This window comes from Anabrus simplex, chromosome 7, assembly GCF_040414725.1.
Source record: "Anabrus simplex isolate iqAnaSimp1 chromosome 7, ASM4041472v1, whole genome shotgun sequence".
Lineage (NCBI taxonomy): Eukaryota > Metazoa > Arthropoda > Insecta > Orthoptera > Tettigoniidae > Anabrus > Anabrus simplex.
Window position 1 is genome coordinate 110,187,011 of NC_090271.1, and position 18,579 is coordinate 110,205,589.

Below are 18,579 nucleotides of genomic sequence, written 5' to 3' on the forward strand. Positions count from 1 at the left end.
TTCATTTTTTTCTCTCTGCACCATATTCCTTTGTCATCCCTCTTCTCTGACCATACCTTGGCTTCAAGGGTGATAGTAGGTGTGTTATACGCCATGAATACTTCTATTTTTCAGCTTTTAAAGTAAAATAGAAGGTCAAAATTGATGTGCAGGCAGATGATGTCAAATTAAAATGCCTGCACACTGAAGCAAATGCATCATCATCAACATCCATCACGATAGATAGATGCTGGTAATTCAGGGGTACCATTGTGGTCCATGGTGTGAACTGGAGACAAAATAACTGCAAATATGGTGCTTCACACTACTGTACAACATAAATGTAACATTAAATAAATGATCACTGTGTGTTACTACAATAGCTGAAAATTATGACTGCCATCATGACTGGAAACCAAGTACATTGCTCTCCACACTAATGCATTAACAGTGAATATTGATTACCATTCAGTCAACTTTGCAAAACCCAGACCAAGACGAATAACTAATATCCGTTATATAGTACAGTACTCAGATCATGGATAAGTTACGTTTTTTTATTATGGTGGATTGCAAACTCTGCTGTGGTTAGATTGTTTAATTACCCTACTGATTTCACTCATAGTGTTAAGTAAAATTGTTCCATAAAATGGCTCTCTCTTACTCAAGGTGCCTCAGTGTTTGTTTATTTGTAATGGTAATTGCTCCAGGTCTAAACAGTACAACTTTTGTACAAAACAATGCTGTATGCTAAGTCCAAGTCCACTTATGGGCCTAAGTTGAAGATCCTTGCATGTTGCTCAAATGTTCTAACCTGTAACTCTGTGACTGAAATCAATATGTCATATAGTAGCTGGAAAGCATGGACCACATTTCACCACTTGTGTGGTACCAAAAAGCACTATTTAGGCCACTGTAATATTTTTTCAGATGGATGGCACATCAGCTCATCCTGAATGGGAAGCATGACAAATCCTTGCAGATAAATCTCCCTTGTCTAGCCCAACCAGTGAGTGAACCTTCCAATCTGGATATACCATTCCTCTAAGGAAGTCACCAACACCATCAAACAGCTGAAATCAGGAAAGTCTGCCAGTATGGATTGTACCATACAGGAATCAACAGATAAATAACTTCAGTGCCATAACCTTGGATTGGCTCATTACCGCTAACTTCTTTCATTGGTGTATTCAATCTGAGAACATCCTTCAGTACTGGCTTAAGGCTAAAATGTGGCACTCTTGAAACCAGGTACAACACCTGACCAGCCAAAGAATTTCAGGCCATTCTCCTATCTGAGTTATCTTCTCAAGTTGTTTGAATGACTTATTCTTAATAGGATGATCCCATCTGTGAAGAGTAAACTGATTAAGCAGCATGGATTCAGACCAGGACGATCGTGCAGTAATCAAATTCTGAACCTTACTCAATATATTTGAGGATGGTATTCAGAAAGGTTTTGCAACTGCCGTTGTTTTTGTAGATTTGACTGCTCCTTGTACACAAGCTCCTTGTACACAAGCTGTTAAAACTGACAGAAGATTTCAGACAAGAACCATACAGATAGAAGATTCCAGGTGATACTTCAAGGTAAAGAGAGTCACTGGAGAGATTAAAAAGAAATTGGCAGTAGGCTGTCATCACTACTGTAACTGCAGGATTTTGAGGGGTTTTAGACCTCCTTGTAGAAACACCTTTTTGCTGAATCCTAATTAATCTTTTTTCTTCCATTATTAAATTTGTTATTCTATACAACTGACCACAATATATTCACAACGACAGCTAACCTCCCACTGAGTGTGCAAGTAAGCACAGCGCCATCTTATAACAGAGTATGTGTGTGACATCAGTCTTTCTTTTCCATGATAAAATTTGTTATTCTATACAACTGACCATGATGTATTCATAATGACAGCCAACCTCCGACTGAGCGCGCAAGTCAACACAACGCCATCTACTAGTTTCTGTCATTAAACATAATCATAAGTTCAATACTCCTGGCGATGTTGCGTTCTACCCAAACACTAAAAGCATCTTAAGATTTTTCTTTCCACGTACTCATTGTTGAGGAACGTAAGTCTACATTAAAATGGCTTCTAGTAGGGTACTGTCTTTGCACCAATCTCTCACCTATTCCACAAGCACCAGGTTTTACAAAAATGTCAATTTGTCACCACTTCTTTTTAATACTGTAGATTGTTAACATCCAACACTGTCTTGGTTTGCTAAATAGTTTGATTTCTCACCTCACTCGAGTTTCTTATGGATATTGCACTAACTTTTCACTGAAAAATAATGTTCTGTGCTTGTGTTTCTCTGAGTTCAGCATGGTTCAAGCTACAATTAATATTTAAATATCATTCACACACACACACAGAGAGAGAGAGAGAGAGAGAGAGAGAGAGAGAGAGAGTGTGTGTGTGTGTGTGTCAATAATGAGTTCTGTAGTATTTAAATGGAAGAAAATAATTTGTTAACTTCTTTATGTATGTAGTCATATAGGCCTACAGTAAATATATAAATATATAGAAAGTAGGTACTGGTAGTACTTTATTTACCCACCCAACCAAAAAGTAATTAGTGTCCCACTTGTCCCTTTCTGAAATCTGGTCACCTTAGGTATGAGATTTTTAAAAATTAAACACTCGACAGTATGTCCATAAACTCAGAATAGTTGACTTTTGTGCCCTCAGAGATAGGCTACTGTGAAATGAAGTAGCACTGCAACATTCTACCACTGAGGAGAGTTGTCTGGTAAGAATGACCACAATGGATAGAAACAGCTACCTACCATACCAGTTTATTATATTAAGTGTAATCCAGTAATTAAGAAGATATTCTGTTTTGGTTCTTTTCCAGGTTACTCAGGGACTCCACACCATATCTTAGGAAATCAGGAATTTAATAGGATACTTAGGGTGAGTATGGGCTATTTCCGGTTTACAACTCCTCCTCCTCTTCCTCCTTGAATTCACTTGAATAAATTTAAACTCTGAAAGTTTCTGTGAAATATCAGAAATGTCAGAAATCACCAAGAACAAATTGTGCTGCTTTCCTTGGGGTCTGTTCCAGTTCTCATAACAAATAATCCTAATGTGAGTCCCATACGTTGGAACTCTACAGCATTTTGGAAGAAAGCCTTTATGTCATATAGGAATAAACTTGTGAAATATTTGTAATTTTTTAAAAAAGTAATGAATGAAACAATCTTTTTTTCATCCTTTTTATAATCCTAAATGATTATTCTCTTGTTGAAATAAGAATTAAATGATTTGCATCATTAACCAACCAATTCTGATTCATATGTCCAAGATATTATGAAGTTCTGTGCATGTTTTGACTGGTATCTTAGAAAAGTTTATCTAATCTTTGAGTAGATCAGTTTCACACCAAAGGCAGCAGTGAGCTTACTATATATATATATATATATATATATAGTTATTGCACCTGCAAAAAAACGCTATTTGAAATGTTTTGGCTTAGTACTTTGGCCGCTAATGTTCTATCATCTAAGGCTCAATATTGTACAAGTTATATCAATGAATGATATACATGCTGCAGGTCAGTATTTTTCCAACATCATAACATAGCAGTTTTCACAGATACAACAACGATATGTATATATCATATGACTAGATACTTTCTATGGCGTACATATTTATACCATGTTGTTTTTAAATTATTTCCAGTATAAGCGAGAAGCAGAAGCGGAAATAATCCGAGGGCCTTACAATGCCAACAAGCAGTCCCGCTATGTGGAACTGGTGCTGGTAGTTGACAACAAAGAGTACAAGGAACAGGGAGAAAGTCTTTCAGCTGTGGCAACTCACTGTAAGAAGATTGCCAACATTATTAATGCTGTGAGTAATAACTATGATTTAAAATCAATCACTCATCAATGATCTGCATTTAGGGCTGTTACCCAGGTGGCAGATTCCCTGTCAATTGTTTACCTAGACTTTTCTTAAATGATTTCAAAGAATTTGGAAGTTTATCAAATTGATCAAACATTTCTCTTTGTAATTTACTGTATTCCAATCCCTTATTCCTCATCCTCTACATGAATACTTACCCCCAATTTTCTCTCTTGAATTCTAATGTTATCTTTGTGCTACTTTTAAAAGCTCCACTCAAGCTTATTCATCTACTCATGTCATTCCAAGCCATCTCACCACTTACTGCTCAGACATACTGCTTAGTCGAGCTGCTTGTCTCCTTACTCCCAAGTCTTCCCAGCCCAAAGTTTGCAACAATTTTGTAACATTACTCTTTTGTCAGAAATCACCAAGAACAAATTGTGCTGCTTTCCTTGGGGTCTGTTCCAGTTCTCATAACAAGTAATCCTAATGTGAGTCCCATACATTGGAACTCTACTCTAATTGGGGCCTTACCAGAGACTTATTACATCCTCTCCTTTACATCTTCACTGGAACCCCTAAATACCCTAATAACCATGTGAAGAGATCTATAACCGTTCTTTACAACCTTACCCCAATGAAGATAATTCCTTATATTTACACCTTGTTACTTAAAGTAATCCCCATCAACACAGTAATTAAAACTGAGAGGACTTCTCATCCTGATGAAACTTACAACCTGATTTTTCAGCCTGTTTACCATTATACCACTGTCTGCTGTCCGTCTCACAACAGTTTACAAACTCTAAAATGGCTATAAGTTATTCCTTTTACCAAGCAAGTTGGTCATGCAATTTGGGCTGTGTAGCTGTCAACTTACATTTGAGAGGTAGTGGGTTTGGTCCTCACTGTTAGCAGCTCTGAAGATGGTTTTTTTCTGGTTGATGATTTTCACACCAGGCAGATGTTGGAACTGTTCCTTAATAAAGGCCATAGTCACTTTCTTCCCAGTCCTAATTTTTTCTTACTCCATCAGTGCCAAATTCCCTTCAGAGTTGGCACAGTGTTTAAAAATCTCTATCATAAAAAAGTACTTAATTTTTTCTCTTGTTAAACTTACTTAGCCCTTTCCTGTCACTGCCGACAACTTTAGGATTTGCTGTACATCCATTAAACCAATATCGCCCTCACTTACATTGAATACATTTAATATATGAATGATTTCAGACAATATAATTTGCAGTTTATCAGTATTTTATTGATTGTTACACTGTGCATTAAAATAATATTTAAGCGATTTAATAGTAGATCTTGAAACTGTTGCATTAAGCAGGTTTTTATGGGCAGATGGGGAATTCTACATTTTAGTTAAAAAATCATTACTTAAGATTTAAGAAACCTTGTATTTCATATCTTCTTCCCTTGAAGTATTTCTTTCTTCCACGGACTCCCAATTATTTATTATTCTTTCTAGACAGGGGAGGTTTTATTGTTACTGTATCTTTCTTGCTGTTCACCATTATAATACATAAGAATTTCTTTTCAGCTTTATGTACCTCTCAACATTTTTATTGCCTTGGTTGGTGTAGTCGTATGGTCTGAGAGAGATGAAATACATATCTCCACCAATGGTGATACCACACTCACCAACTTTCTCCAGTACCGCAGACAAGATCTGGTCAAGGAGCATCCAAATGACAATGCCCAGTTGCTCACGTGAGTATCTGCTTTGTATATCATATAATTATTTTATTTAGCCATTAAACATTACACAAGGGAATGAGCTGTATTAAAGTACATCAAAAATTCTGTGCATTACTCGTTAGTGTAAAACTGATAATTGTACAAGGAAGGGAAGTTCAAAAATGAACTACAAAAACAAAATACTATTAAAAAAAGTTATATATTGTAATTACCTGTTGACAGATTAGCTTTTGTACAATTGTAGCAGTAATGTCATCTAGTGGTAGAGATGGGTAGCAGCAGAAGACACAGACAGTACATCAGTAACAAAATTAAGTAGGGAAGTGTTAATAATCATTAGTTTTAGGGGCTCAGACATCGCTCCCGCATCCTTGTGTGTGTGTGTGTGTGTCCAAATGTATCTGATACCTGGTGCTATTCTGGAGGCTGTTGCAGTGTGTGCATTGTAAATCTGTAACTGTAAATATTAGAGCTAGGATTATGATAAATGCACAGTGTTAACAATATAATGTCAAGCATCAGCGACCACAGTTGTTTGATTGTGAATTTACAGAATTGGATAATCAGGGACTGCTACTCAAGTATTAGAGTGGAGAACAAGGTAATAAATCACAAATAGTTTGATAATAACTTTTACCCCATTAATCATACTTCAATACAAACAACACTAAAACAGCTTTTGTAAAGTTATTGGACTACACAGATCAGGGAATAGGAACTGCAACCAGCAAGGCCACCCACATGAAGTTAAGTAAAAGATATACAGTAACTGATTTAGATGAATGATTCTCTTTTGAAATTGATTTGAAAGTGTGACAGGTAATTACTCCTTTTTTAAAAAGAACCCTAATAATTCAGCCTTGAAAGATGAGTACATTATAGTCCAAAATTTAGTTACCATAGCAAAATGTAGACAGGATTTCAGCTATAATCACAAAAAAGAGTCATTAATACAATTGCAAACTCGGAGGAGTTTTGGGAAAATGTTTATGAAATCATTAACAGTTGTTAAGCACAAACCATTCTGATAGTAGGGAACTAATCATAAATGAGGGAAGTTTTGACTCCAGAGAACATAGCTTCAGTTTTGAACAGGTATTTTACTGGAATAGCCTCACAACTGACAGCAAACATTCCTAATGTAACTGATACCCCTAAAATGAAAGAGCCAACCAAGAATTCTGAAAACTCTTTTCTATGGCCTGTTACACCATTTGGAATTACAAGTATAATTGAAGAATTGAAACCTAAGAGTAACAATGTAAAAGATGGACTGAGTAGTTAGACATTTTATGAAATGTAAGAACACTATGAGCACAGCTCTCTTTAATCTCATTAATTTATAATTTAAATTAGGTTTGGTCCCTATCACATATAGACTTCCTAAAGTTATATGTCAGTCAGTCATTCATTCAGTCAGTCACCACTTATCTGCATTTAGGGCACTTGCCCAGGTGGCAGATTCCCAGTAGTTATTTACCTAATCTCTTTTTAAATAATTTCATAGAAGTTGGAAATATTTTATGTCTTAACCTGTGCCTGTCTTTGATTTATACGGTAACTAATGTGGCAATCACCAAGCCTGTAAAGCGACAACAGCTTTGGGTGGAGGAGCCCCTTTAGTTATGTTCTGATCGCCAAGTGCAGGAAATGCCAATGAAATCCAGCAGCCAGTGTCTGTTCTGGTGGTGATGGCAGTGGTGGTGATTACTGTTTTAAGAGGAAGTACAACTAGGCAACCATTCTCTATATAACACAATCAGAGAGAAAAATTGAAGGTATCCAACACTACATAAAATGAAGGTACCAGCCAAAGATAGACAAGGGCCATGAAGGGCATGAAAATGAAAGACTCCCTAGCCCCCAGAAACCTGATAGCATCGGGGTCAGAAAAGAACAAGAGTTGAACAAGGAAGGTCGAATAGGATAGGTGGAAGTGAGGAGCCTGGCACAAGTGGAAGCAATGACAGGACTTAGCTAAGAGCCCCGTGGTCGCCAACCCACGCTACAAAGTTCAGAGCCCCTGGAGCCACTTTTAGTCGCCTCTTACAACAGGCAGGGGATACCGTGAATGTTATTCTATCACCCCCACCCACAGGAATTGTCTGTTCTCCAGATTAGGGATGGCCTCATTGAAACTGGCAGTTAGGTATAAAATGCCTTTGGGTGTGGTGAGTCCACCATAACAATAGCTTATAGGTAGCATCAGAGTCGATAAGGATAAAGTTTTTTTTTTTTTTTTTTTTTTTGCTAGGGGCTTTACGTCACACCGACACAGATAGGTCTTATGGCGACGATGGGATAGGAAAGGCCTAGGAGTTGGAAGGAAGTGGCCGTGGCCTTAATTAAGGTATAGCCCCAGCATTTGCCTGGTGTGAAAATGGGAAACCACGGAAAACCATTTTCAGGGCTGCCGATAGTGGGATTCGAACCTACTATCTCCCTACGCGCACGGCCAACTCGCCCGTTGATAAAGAGTTAAGGAGTACTCTAGAAGTGAATCGCATCTCTTGTGTCCAGGGAGGTTCAGGAAGTGGATGAAGGAGCTCCCAGGAGGAGGAGGAGGAGTCATAAATTTATTTATCTACAAACTAAAAGATATTTAATTTTTATTTGTGATCCTGTTCTGTATTTCATTTATACAGTATAATAAATACATTTTAAATAAGTTATAGTCTGCAGGCTGTATATATTTGCTGACTATATGGTCACTCCCTCTAGTTCCAGTCCTCTGTGCTTGGCTGTTATGTCCCAGCTTTCGAAAATAGAGGAGTAGCTCTGTTTTCAAACTTTATCTCAGGATGCTTCTCAACATATATATTTGCTTTCAGAAGTTAGATATTAAATAAAATTTGAATCTAAATTCATGAATATTGTTGATATTCTCATGTGATTGTGTAAGTGAAGTAGTTTTCACATTCTGTTAAAATGATTGCAAATATGATCTTTCTTTTCATGAGAACTGTAATTAATGGTAAAACATGGTTCACATTTTCAGACGAATGCAGTTTCAAGGTGGAGTGGTTGGAAAGGCACTCAAAGGTCCTATTTGCACCTACGAGTTCTCTGGTGGAGTCAGTATGGACCACAGCCAAGTTGTGGGTCTTGTTGCTACTACAGTGGCTCATGAGATGGGACACAATTTTGGTATGGAGCATGACACTCCTGAATGCAAGTGTCCCAAGGAAAGATGCATTATGGCCCCATCTTCTAGGTGAGTATTGCTGTTCAGTAAGAACATGATAGATAGTATCGTCAATAGAAATCGAAATATATGAATCATCTGTTTCTTTTCTTATCCTTTGTATAATATGTCTAAGTAGTTACATCTTAACATAGATCTGAGTTGTCCAAGATCATCATCATTATCATATTTACCCAGCGTATATTAGAAATAAGTCATCAGATTTCTTAAAAAAAATATTGAGATGTACTTTCCTATGACTATTTCAATAATCCTGTACAAGATTTTTTAAAAATTGGTACAAAATCGGTAACTTTCAAAGATGAAGAAACTAAGCACAAGAAGTGTTAACCTTTCAATTATGCATCAAAGTGTACCTATTTAAAAGAAGGATCTCTTACAGGATTATTAAAAATAATCATAGGATTGAGTATCTCAAACTTTTTAAAAAATCATACCATTCAATTCTGAGATGGATTGTGTCATGAGTGATTGTGCCATATCATAATATCATGTTTACGTTTATACCTTGGTTTTGTTGGACATATGAAAACCTACAACCTGTTTTCCAGTCATTAACTGGGTCAGGAATAGAATGAATGAATGAAGCCCCCATCTTGTGGCAAGGATAGGAATTGTGCTGCTGCCAAAGCCTGTCGCACCCCTCTGGGGCAATGATTAATGACTAACAGATGAAATGAAATGATACTGGCGAGTGTTGCTGGAATGAAAGATGACAGGGAAAACCGGAGCACCTGGAGAAAAACCTGCCCCGCCTCCGCTTTGTTCAGCTCAAATGTCACATGGAGTGACCGGGATTTGAACCACGGAACCCAGCGGTGAAAAGCCGATGCACTGCCTCCTGAGCCACAGAGGCTTTTTGTTGGACATAAATATACAAAAACAGTTTGTATAATCTTGACATTATTATTTAGTTTAATTTCCGGGTTGAACCGTGTTGTAGTTGTCTGTACATCATGTACAGTTTACCGACATTTCGAATGCATTACAGTATTCTTTGTCAAGGCGACTGAAATACCCCTATTCGATCCAAGGTAATCAGTCTCTCAGTCAGCACTACACTAGTACACTAGTAGAGTGGCCCTGAACTTGGCTTTTTATATCCTAGCCTTTCTGGTTGACGTAAGCTCTGGCTGTCTCATTAGCATTCTGGAAGGTATGTGTCACAGCCAGGTAGTGGCAGCTTGCCCGCACTGTTATGTAATGGGGTTTTGGCCTGCGTGTTTATGTTGTGGTCTGTATGTATTAAACTATGAATGATAGGCATCCAAGAATTACTGATTTTATATCCTTCTTCTAAATTTATATTGTTCGGATGTGTCTTGATTTCGATAGCCTCGCAGATTTTCCTTTCCAGATTCCAGGGGATAGCTGCTAGGATCTTGGTGTTGTCAAATGATATTCCATGCCTTGTTTCGTAGGAATGCTTGGCTACCACTGAAATATCTGTGTTTTGGTTCTTGGTGTGACGGATATGTTCTTTTAGGCAGGGGGGGATCAGACGTTTTGTTTCACCTACATAACAAGCTCCGCAGCTACATACAATGTGATATACTCCAGGAGCCTGTAATTCTGTTGTGTCTTTTACTGGTGGTAGAGAATGGGCTGGCTTCCGGTGAGGTTTATAGATGGTTTTTATGTCGTATTTGTCCAGTAACTTGCCGATCCTGTCTGTAGTATTTTTAATGTATAGCAGTATCACTGGTTTTTGGGCGGGGCAGTTCTTCTTTCCCGTTGTTTTCTCCTACGGTGGCCTTTTCTTTGTTCTCTTCTGATTTTTTAAAGACTCGTCGGATGTTATTGAGCAAGTAGCCATTTTTCCTGAGGGTTCTCGTGAGGTGTTCTTTCTCTTCCTCGAGGTGCTCTGCGTCTGATATCGCTTATGGCCCTGTTCACCAGTGATGTTAGGACAGCCTGCTTTTGTGATGGGTGATGATGAGACGAGGCGTGTAGGTACCTGTCTGTGTGGGTTTCCTGTATACTGCGTGACTCAGAGTCCCATTGGAGTTGTGTTTTACTAGGACATCCAGGAACGGTAGTTTTCCGTCTACTTCGATTTCCATGGTGAACTGAATATTTACATGAATAGAGTTGAGATGGTCGAGAAATAGCTGAAGGTTATTGCTCCCGTGAGGCCAGATTGTGAATGTGTCGTCCACAAAACAGAGAAAACATTTCGGTTGCAGGGTAGATGTGGCTAAGGCTTTCTGTTCGAAGTGTTCCGTGTACATATTTGCTATTATTGGAGAGAGTGGCGACCCCATCGCGGCCCCTTCTGTCTGTTCATAGAACTCCCCGTTGAAATAGAAATACGTTGCGTTAAGGCATTGTTTAGCTAGTGTTGACAGGTCTTCTGGAAGTTTCTGGTCTAATAGCGGAAAAACTTCTGTTAGCGGCACCTTGGTGAAAAGCGACGTGAAGTCAAATCTTACTAATAAGTCCGTACTTTCAAATGATTGGTCCTTAAGGAGCTGGATGAAATGTCAGGAGTCCTTCATGTCGGTTTCAGTGTGTCCTGTATGTGGCTGAAGTAGTCCGGCTAGGTAATGGGCGATATCGTGCGTCAGAGATCCTAGAGCGCTCACGATAGGTTGCAGAGGTATGCCTTCTTTATGGATTTTAGGAAGGCCATACAATTTAGGAGGTATCAGGTCAGAGGATATCAGCTTCTTCTGTATTTTGGCTGGGATACTGGAATTTTTTACTAGTTTGTGGAGTTTGTTTTTAATGCGGTTGGTAGGGTTTCTTATTTTTCTGTGTGTAGAATCGGTGAGTAATTGTTCTATTTTCCGAGTGTAGTCAGTGCGTGTCATTATCACCGTAGCGTTGCCTTTATCTGCGGGTAGGATAATTGTTTCCATATCTTGATGTAGTGTTTTTAGGGCATGAATTTCTTCTTTGGTCAAATTGGATGGCGGCGACTTTGCGGTTCTCAGTAGACATGATATATCCTGTCTGATCTCCTCTGCAGATTTGGTAGGAAGGTGTCGGATTGCAATTTCAACTTTGCTAATTATTTCTTCCACCGGTATACTATTCAGAGCTATTGCGTAGTTGAGTCCTTTTTTCAAGACTGAGGTGGTAGGTTCACTGAGTGGCTTGTCTGTGAGATTAACTATTACATTCTTCTGCAGTGGAACAGATGGTTTCAGTTTCAGTTTTTGTAGGAGGCGGTTGAATTTTTTGTTTTGTTTGGCTGTGGCTAGCTCCAGTGTACGCTGGGATTGTGTGTTGCTAATGCTGTCTAACGTGGTCCAGTCATTGAGAGACAAAGTGCTGGCAAGTTGCAGGTGGAGGTGAAACGTCTGATCTCCACCCGCCTAACAGAACATATCCGCCACACCAAGAACCAAAACACAGATATTTCAGCGGTAGCCAAGCATTCCTACGAAACAAGGCACGGAATATAATTTGACAAGACCAAGATCCTAGCAGCTATCTCCTGGAATCTGGAAAGGAAAATCTGCGAGGCTATCGAAATCAAGAAACATCCGAACAGTATAAATTTAGAAGAAGGATATAAAATCAGTAATTTTTGGATGCCTGTCATTCATAGTTTAAGACATACAGACCACAACATAAACACGCGGGCTGAAACCGCATTACATAACAGCGCGGGCAAGCCCCCACTACCTGGCTGTGACACCTCACGAGACAGCCAGTGCTTACGTCAGCCAGAAAAGCTAGGATGTAAAAGGCCAAGGTCAGGGCCACTCTAGTAGTGTAAATTGCTGCCTGGGAGACTGATTACCTCGGATCGAGTAGGGGTATTTCAGTCGCCTTGACAAAGAATACTGCAATGTATTTGAAACGTCGGCAAACTGTACATGATGTACAGACAACTACAACATGGTTCAACCCGGAAATTAAACTAAATAATTCTTCACACCATGGAAGCTTCACCTCTAAGATATCTTGACATTATGTTTATGGGGAAACTCCAAAAACCGTAAAAGTAGTTAGTGGGACATAAAAACCAATAACATTATTATCAAAAATGAAGTTCCCAGAAGGAAACCATAATTTAATTTCATTGATTGCAAACGTTAAAAAATATTTAAGCTCTTTAGGCCTTTTCAGTCATGAAATTACCAGCGTTTCACCCCAGTGTAGGGAACTTAACACCTATACCAAACTACGTATCTTCAACACAAATGTCAAGTCACTACTGCTCTGTGGGTGTGAAACTTGGAAGACTAACAAACAACTGATTAGCAGACTCCAAACATTTGTGAACAGAAGTTTGAGGAATATCCTGAGGATATGGTGGCTACAAGTAATCTCCAATGAAGGGCTGTGGAGAAGAACCCATCAAACAGCCATTGTTACTGAGATGTGTCGTAGGAAATGGAAGTGGATTGGACATACATTGTGGTGAGATAAAGACAGCAAAGCCCTGGAATGGAACCCACAAGGTAGCAGGAGAAGAGGCAGACCAAGGAACACATGGAGGAGGAGTGTAATAGAGGAAGGGATGGAGAAAGGAGGGAAGACCTGGATGGCGCAGAACAGAGTCCGGTGGTGGAAGTTCATTGATGCCCTATGCTTCACTTCGGAGATACAGGAAATAAGTCAAGTAAGTCACCCCAGTGTAGCAATGGGCCTATCAGTTGGATTGCTACACCTTTCCAAGACAATGGCAGCTAGTGCGCCGTTCAGACACTACTCCTATGTAGGACAATGCAGTGACGGTGCACCGTGTAGTAATCCATCTGATGAGCCCATTGCTACACTGGGGCAAAACGCTGATAATTTCATGACTGAAAAGGCCTAAAGCACTTAAATGTCAATACCATTATTGTTGTTCGTGAGAAACCTCAAAATGAAATTAAGTTATGTTTCACATGTATATAAAACCTGGCAAGAAGACATACAAGCATCGTTTTCAATGGAATTAAGTGTCTCAGAAATGAGTTGATGAATTTCTTAAAAAATGTGAAATACAGCTTCCTATGACTGTATTTCAGTAATCTCAGATCTTCTTTTAAATTGGTAAAAAATTAATTAATGACTCGATAATTGACATATTTTGTTTTCCTGAGAGTCGTGTTTCAGAGGGGATTCTTCCAACTTGCGTGTCTACCCCTAAGTCCAGTTTTCTGATACAGGTTCAGGGATGAGGTGAGGTGAAATTATATACGGCATGCTTTTATGGCTGGATGCCCTTCCTATTGCCAACCTCAGTTAAGGAGGTACGGTAATGAAGATGAAATGAATGGGAGTGAATGAAATTGGGTAAGGAGGAGGAAGGAATTTGTTGTGGCCTATGAATAGGAACTGTCCTGGCATTTGCCTGGAAGTGAAAGTGAGAAACCTCAGAAAACCATTCTCATGACAGCCAACAGTGGTCTTCAAACCCACTCACCTCCGTAATGCAGAGCTTAGCTCCATAGCGGCAGTGTGTTAGCATGTATTCTTCCCACAATTTGGAATAAAAATATAAACAAATGGTTTATATAAATTGAAGTATAATTTGGTTAAACTGACATGACAAAAGAAAATTTTGAAGTTTAGTAACGTCAGTTCATCGTAGGCCGAAGTTGCCAAGTTAATTTATGATTCCTTAATACATTGACAACCGGATGGCTCATTCTTGGTTCTTGTGCTGCAGACAGTCAAGAGCAGCATATGTAGAGTAAGATGTGGGCTTGAATAAAATGTCATATAACGTTTATGTTACTTGAGATAAATTAATAACACCAGTTCTTTTTGGAACATCAGATAAACTGTTGGCAAGCAGTTTGTGAAATATTTTATTGTCCTGCAAGCATTCATCTTTACAGCATGTGGAAGCGGAAACAATTTGCAGGGAAGAACATCTAATAATTCAATTCTAGAAATATTCCTGTATGTCGAAACAGTAATGGCTCATTGCTGCGTTAGCCCATTTTTTGTCTGAAGGGTATGATGTGATCTCATCAAATACAGTTTGAAACCCTTTCTGTTGTGGTAGACCACTTCCTATGTGGCAAGACATTTGGCGATCACCAAATTGGCCGAAATCAGAGAAGAATGAAGTGATGTTTAAAAAACATTAATTTACGTAGACTATCATGCATGCATTGCTAACGAACTAAGTGTAAGAGAGGCCCAGTGAGCTCTATCTTTGCCACCTACAAAGGAATAATAAATAAATGAATGAATGAATGAATCAATAAATCACATAGCCTATCATCCATGTATTAATATAACAGTTTTTACAATTTGTTTTACATTGCACCGACACAGATAGGTCTTATGGTGACGATGAGATAGGAAAGGCCTAGGAGTGGGAAGGAATTGGCCATGACCTTAATTAAGGTACAGTCCCAGCATTTGCCTGGTGTAAAAATGGGGAAACTCCGGAAAACCATCTTCAGGACTGCTGACAGTGGAGCTCGAACCCACTATCTCCTGGATGCAAGCTCACAGCTGCGTGCTCCAAACTGTACGGCCAACTTGCCCAGTCCATTGGTCACAGCAGTCACATTAAATCACAGAGTCTTGTAGAATGAATGCTGATACTGATATTCATTCCAGTCTATAATGAAAATGTAATGTATGTATTTGTTATAAATTGTTCCTGTATTTTGCATTCCAGCTCCATGAGTCCAACAGAATGGAGTTCCTGTAGTCTAGAGTATCTGGCTCTCGCCTTTGAACATGGGATGGATTACTGTCTGCGGAACAAACCAACACGGTAAGTCTTAAATACATTTCAAACTGAATCATGTAATAAAACATCTTATTTCCAAAGAATTCACTCCTTATAATATAATAGGCATCAGCACAATGAACATGGCTTTTCAGATCAATTTACATTGAATTTACAGGGTGGCGTGGAAATCATGTGTGTGTTTGAATCATTTATAAATGTACGTTTGGAAAGAAATGTCAGTCTTTCTGTCACAAAAATCACATGATACATACTATAGAAATGTGTTCACACTACTTAAAAAAAAAAATGTCTTTCAAATGATCACCATTCACTTCCTCAACAAGTAAGTTGACTTTTTGCCGCCAGCCATTGATACAGCCATCGTTTTAACCTGCCATATAGAAGATGATGCCTTCAGAAAAGACTTGGATCAGTCCTTGGGTCTCCATCCTGCTGTAGAACTGTTATCTCGTATTCTCCGCCACTGCTTCTGCTTCTGGAAGTGGATGTCGTCTAAAGCATCCCCTCGTTCACGGTGTAGGAAACCGGGTCAAAATTAACCCACCCGTTACTAGAATACTGCAGCCGGGGTAATTTCCACTGACCGTGAAACCAGTTCCCATTCAGTCGTGGAACAACTTCTCTTATCTAATCCCGTAACTAGGTCAAATATTTCCCATTTAAATGCTGGACTGGAAATATTGTTTATGTCCTCGAAAAAATCTGTCTACGCAGGCAGGCTACTATGCATTTAACATGATTATCTGAAGCTGATCTTTTCCTCTGGAAACTGAAAGATAAATGCCATTGTCTCAAAGTTTAAAATCCTGAATACTTAAATGCTGTCTGAGCGTCTTTCAACAAAAGCTACAAGTCCCCACATGATCACTCATGTAAATAAAACATCTTCTCACGATGTTACCTGCATGGAATCTCGCCGAATAATAGGGTAGCTAGCCCACGTACTAATCGCTTTTATTAACTCCTCCTCTCGTATGCTGTTGTATGCTCCATTGGGGCCATCCCTTACATAGACTAATGACTAGCCAAAATAACTGTGGCACTATCATTTCATTGGTTCAACACATCGTGTACCCGACGCTTACTTCAAACGTATATTTCCAGCTCTTCTAGCCTCTCGCTGGGCCTCCGAAATTTTTCCGTTGGTCTGGCCATTGGAGTTCTATTGTTTCCTTGTTCTGCTTTGTGTACGTCATGTCGAAATTCCTCCTTCTAAACTTAGCTGACGAGCAAAGAGACCTGGGCTCCAACTTCCTGTAGAAATTGCGACATGTACTGCTGAATGTAGATGCTCCCTGCAAGTTACTAGTAGGTAATAAAAATAAAATATTCTCTGTACATTTGAATAAATGAAAATCCACAGCCTGTTTCCAGTTATTCGACCAGGTCAGGAATGGAATGAATGAAGCCCCCATCTAGTGGCAAGGATAGGAATTGTGCCGGCTGCCGAAGCCTGTTACACTCCTCTGGGGCAATGAGTAGTGAATGACAGATGAAATGAAATCATATTGAAGAGTGTTGCTGGAATGAAATATGACAGGGAAAACTGGAGTACCTGGAGAAAAGCCTGTCCCACCTCCGCTTTGTCCAACACAAATCTCACATGGAGTGACCGGGACTTGAAACACGGAACCCAGCGGTGAGATGCCGGCGCGCTGCCGCCTGAGCTACGGAGGCTCTAATGACTGATCAATTCAATGAGCACTTCAATATGGGCTCAATACCTGAAGAACTATGAACAAGCTAAAATAACAGCTCAAGATAGGCTCACTTGGAGAAGATTCTTAGTTAGGACAAACCAGTTGTAAGACTCAAACCAGTCATAAAACTGAATACACATGATGATCTATTGTTCTCGAACGCATTAACAGTTACTGGATTGTTAACATAGATCTGGTCTTTGAAAAATTCCCAAAGAAAACAATCTGAGACTGTCACTGGGGGTAAGTTAAAATAATGTACTGTTGATTTGCAAAGTAAAATTCAATAAGTTTCATCCGGTGATCAGCGCTCAACTTCTCCATGGTTATTTTCCTGAATGTCCTGTACAAGGAAAGATGAATGTCATTGTAAATTTTTTTTCCTTTACAATTGGCTTTACGTCGCACCGACACAGATAGGTCTTATGGCAACGATGGGATAGTAAAAGCCTAGGAGTGCGAAGGAAGCGGCCGTGGCCTTAATTAAGGTACAGCCCCAGCATTTTCCTGGTGTGAAAATGGGAAACAACGGGAAACCATCTTCAGGGCTGCCGACAGTGGGGTTCGAACCCACTATCTCCCGGATGCAAGCTCACAGCTGCACGCTCCTAACCGCACGGCTAACTCGCCCGGTTGTCATTGTAAAGGCAGGAGTTGTGCTGTACTTCAACCCATGCATGACTTTTGCATCATCCTGTTGATATAAATACTCTACTTCAAAATAACAGATTTTCTTTATTGAAGTTTCTTACTAGCAAAAGCTAGGTTAGTTTAAGCTTGAGTTTAAAAAAGAAATTATGAACATCATAGTGGAAAAGAATTTGGAAATGAGTTTGAGAACCCAAGCTATTACTTAGTAAAAGGCACAGTGAATAATATATTTTGTAATATTGAAGTGTTCAGCATTGTTTGATTTAAATGTTATTAATTTCCTATAATTGTTAGATTTCCCTCCAATAAGTGTACTCAAATATACTGTAATTATGGGGATTTTTACTTTGAGCAGGTGTAGGCCAGCAATATAATGACTGTCATTTATCATTCTTTGTTGCAGTTTGTTTGATAGTCCAGTTTGTGGAAATGGCTTTGTGGAAGCAGGAGAGCAGTGTGACTGTGGACTAAAAGAAAGTTGTGATAATCCCTGCTGCAATGCCACAACATGTATGCTGTATGCTAATGCTTCTTGTGCAACTGGAGAGTGCTGTGACCTGCAGGTAAGACGTCTATTCTCTTATAAACTGCTAGCAGTATTGTGGTTCTGCCCACATTGAAGCCAGAATTAGAAATTGGATTTGAGCACTGTTCGTAACAATATTGAACAGTCCAATAACTTTTTTTTATGTGAATACATCTTATAGATTGAGATGCCGGTTGAGCTAGACAGAAATATAAAAGATATATAAATATTATGAAATATAAATGGTGCACAGGGTATTTGCTGTGGGATGGAGTAGAGGGCATAGCCATTGATTCAAT

At 39.1% G+C, this 18,579-nt stretch overlaps 1 protein-coding gene across 1 annotated transcript in view; it reads left to right on the forward strand.

The window, feature by feature from the left end:
• The window catches only part of LOC136877719 (uncharacterized), a 110,714-nt gene that overhangs the window by 25,197 nt on the left and 66,938 nt on the right, over nt 1-18,579 (forward strand). The window contains exons 5-10 of the mRNA XM_068228717.1: nt 2,839-2,897; nt 3,669-3,839; nt 5,383-5,552; nt 8,539-8,754; nt 15,326-15,424; nt 18,158-18,317. Of these exons, the coding sequence (XP_068084818.1) occupies nt 2,839-2,897; nt 3,669-3,839; nt 5,383-5,552; nt 8,539-8,754; nt 15,326-15,424; nt 18,158-18,317 (875 nt within the window). The remainder of the gene's footprint in view (nt 1-2,838; nt 2,898-3,668; nt 3,840-5,382; nt 5,553-8,538; nt 8,755-15,325; nt 15,425-18,157; nt 18,318-18,579) is intronic.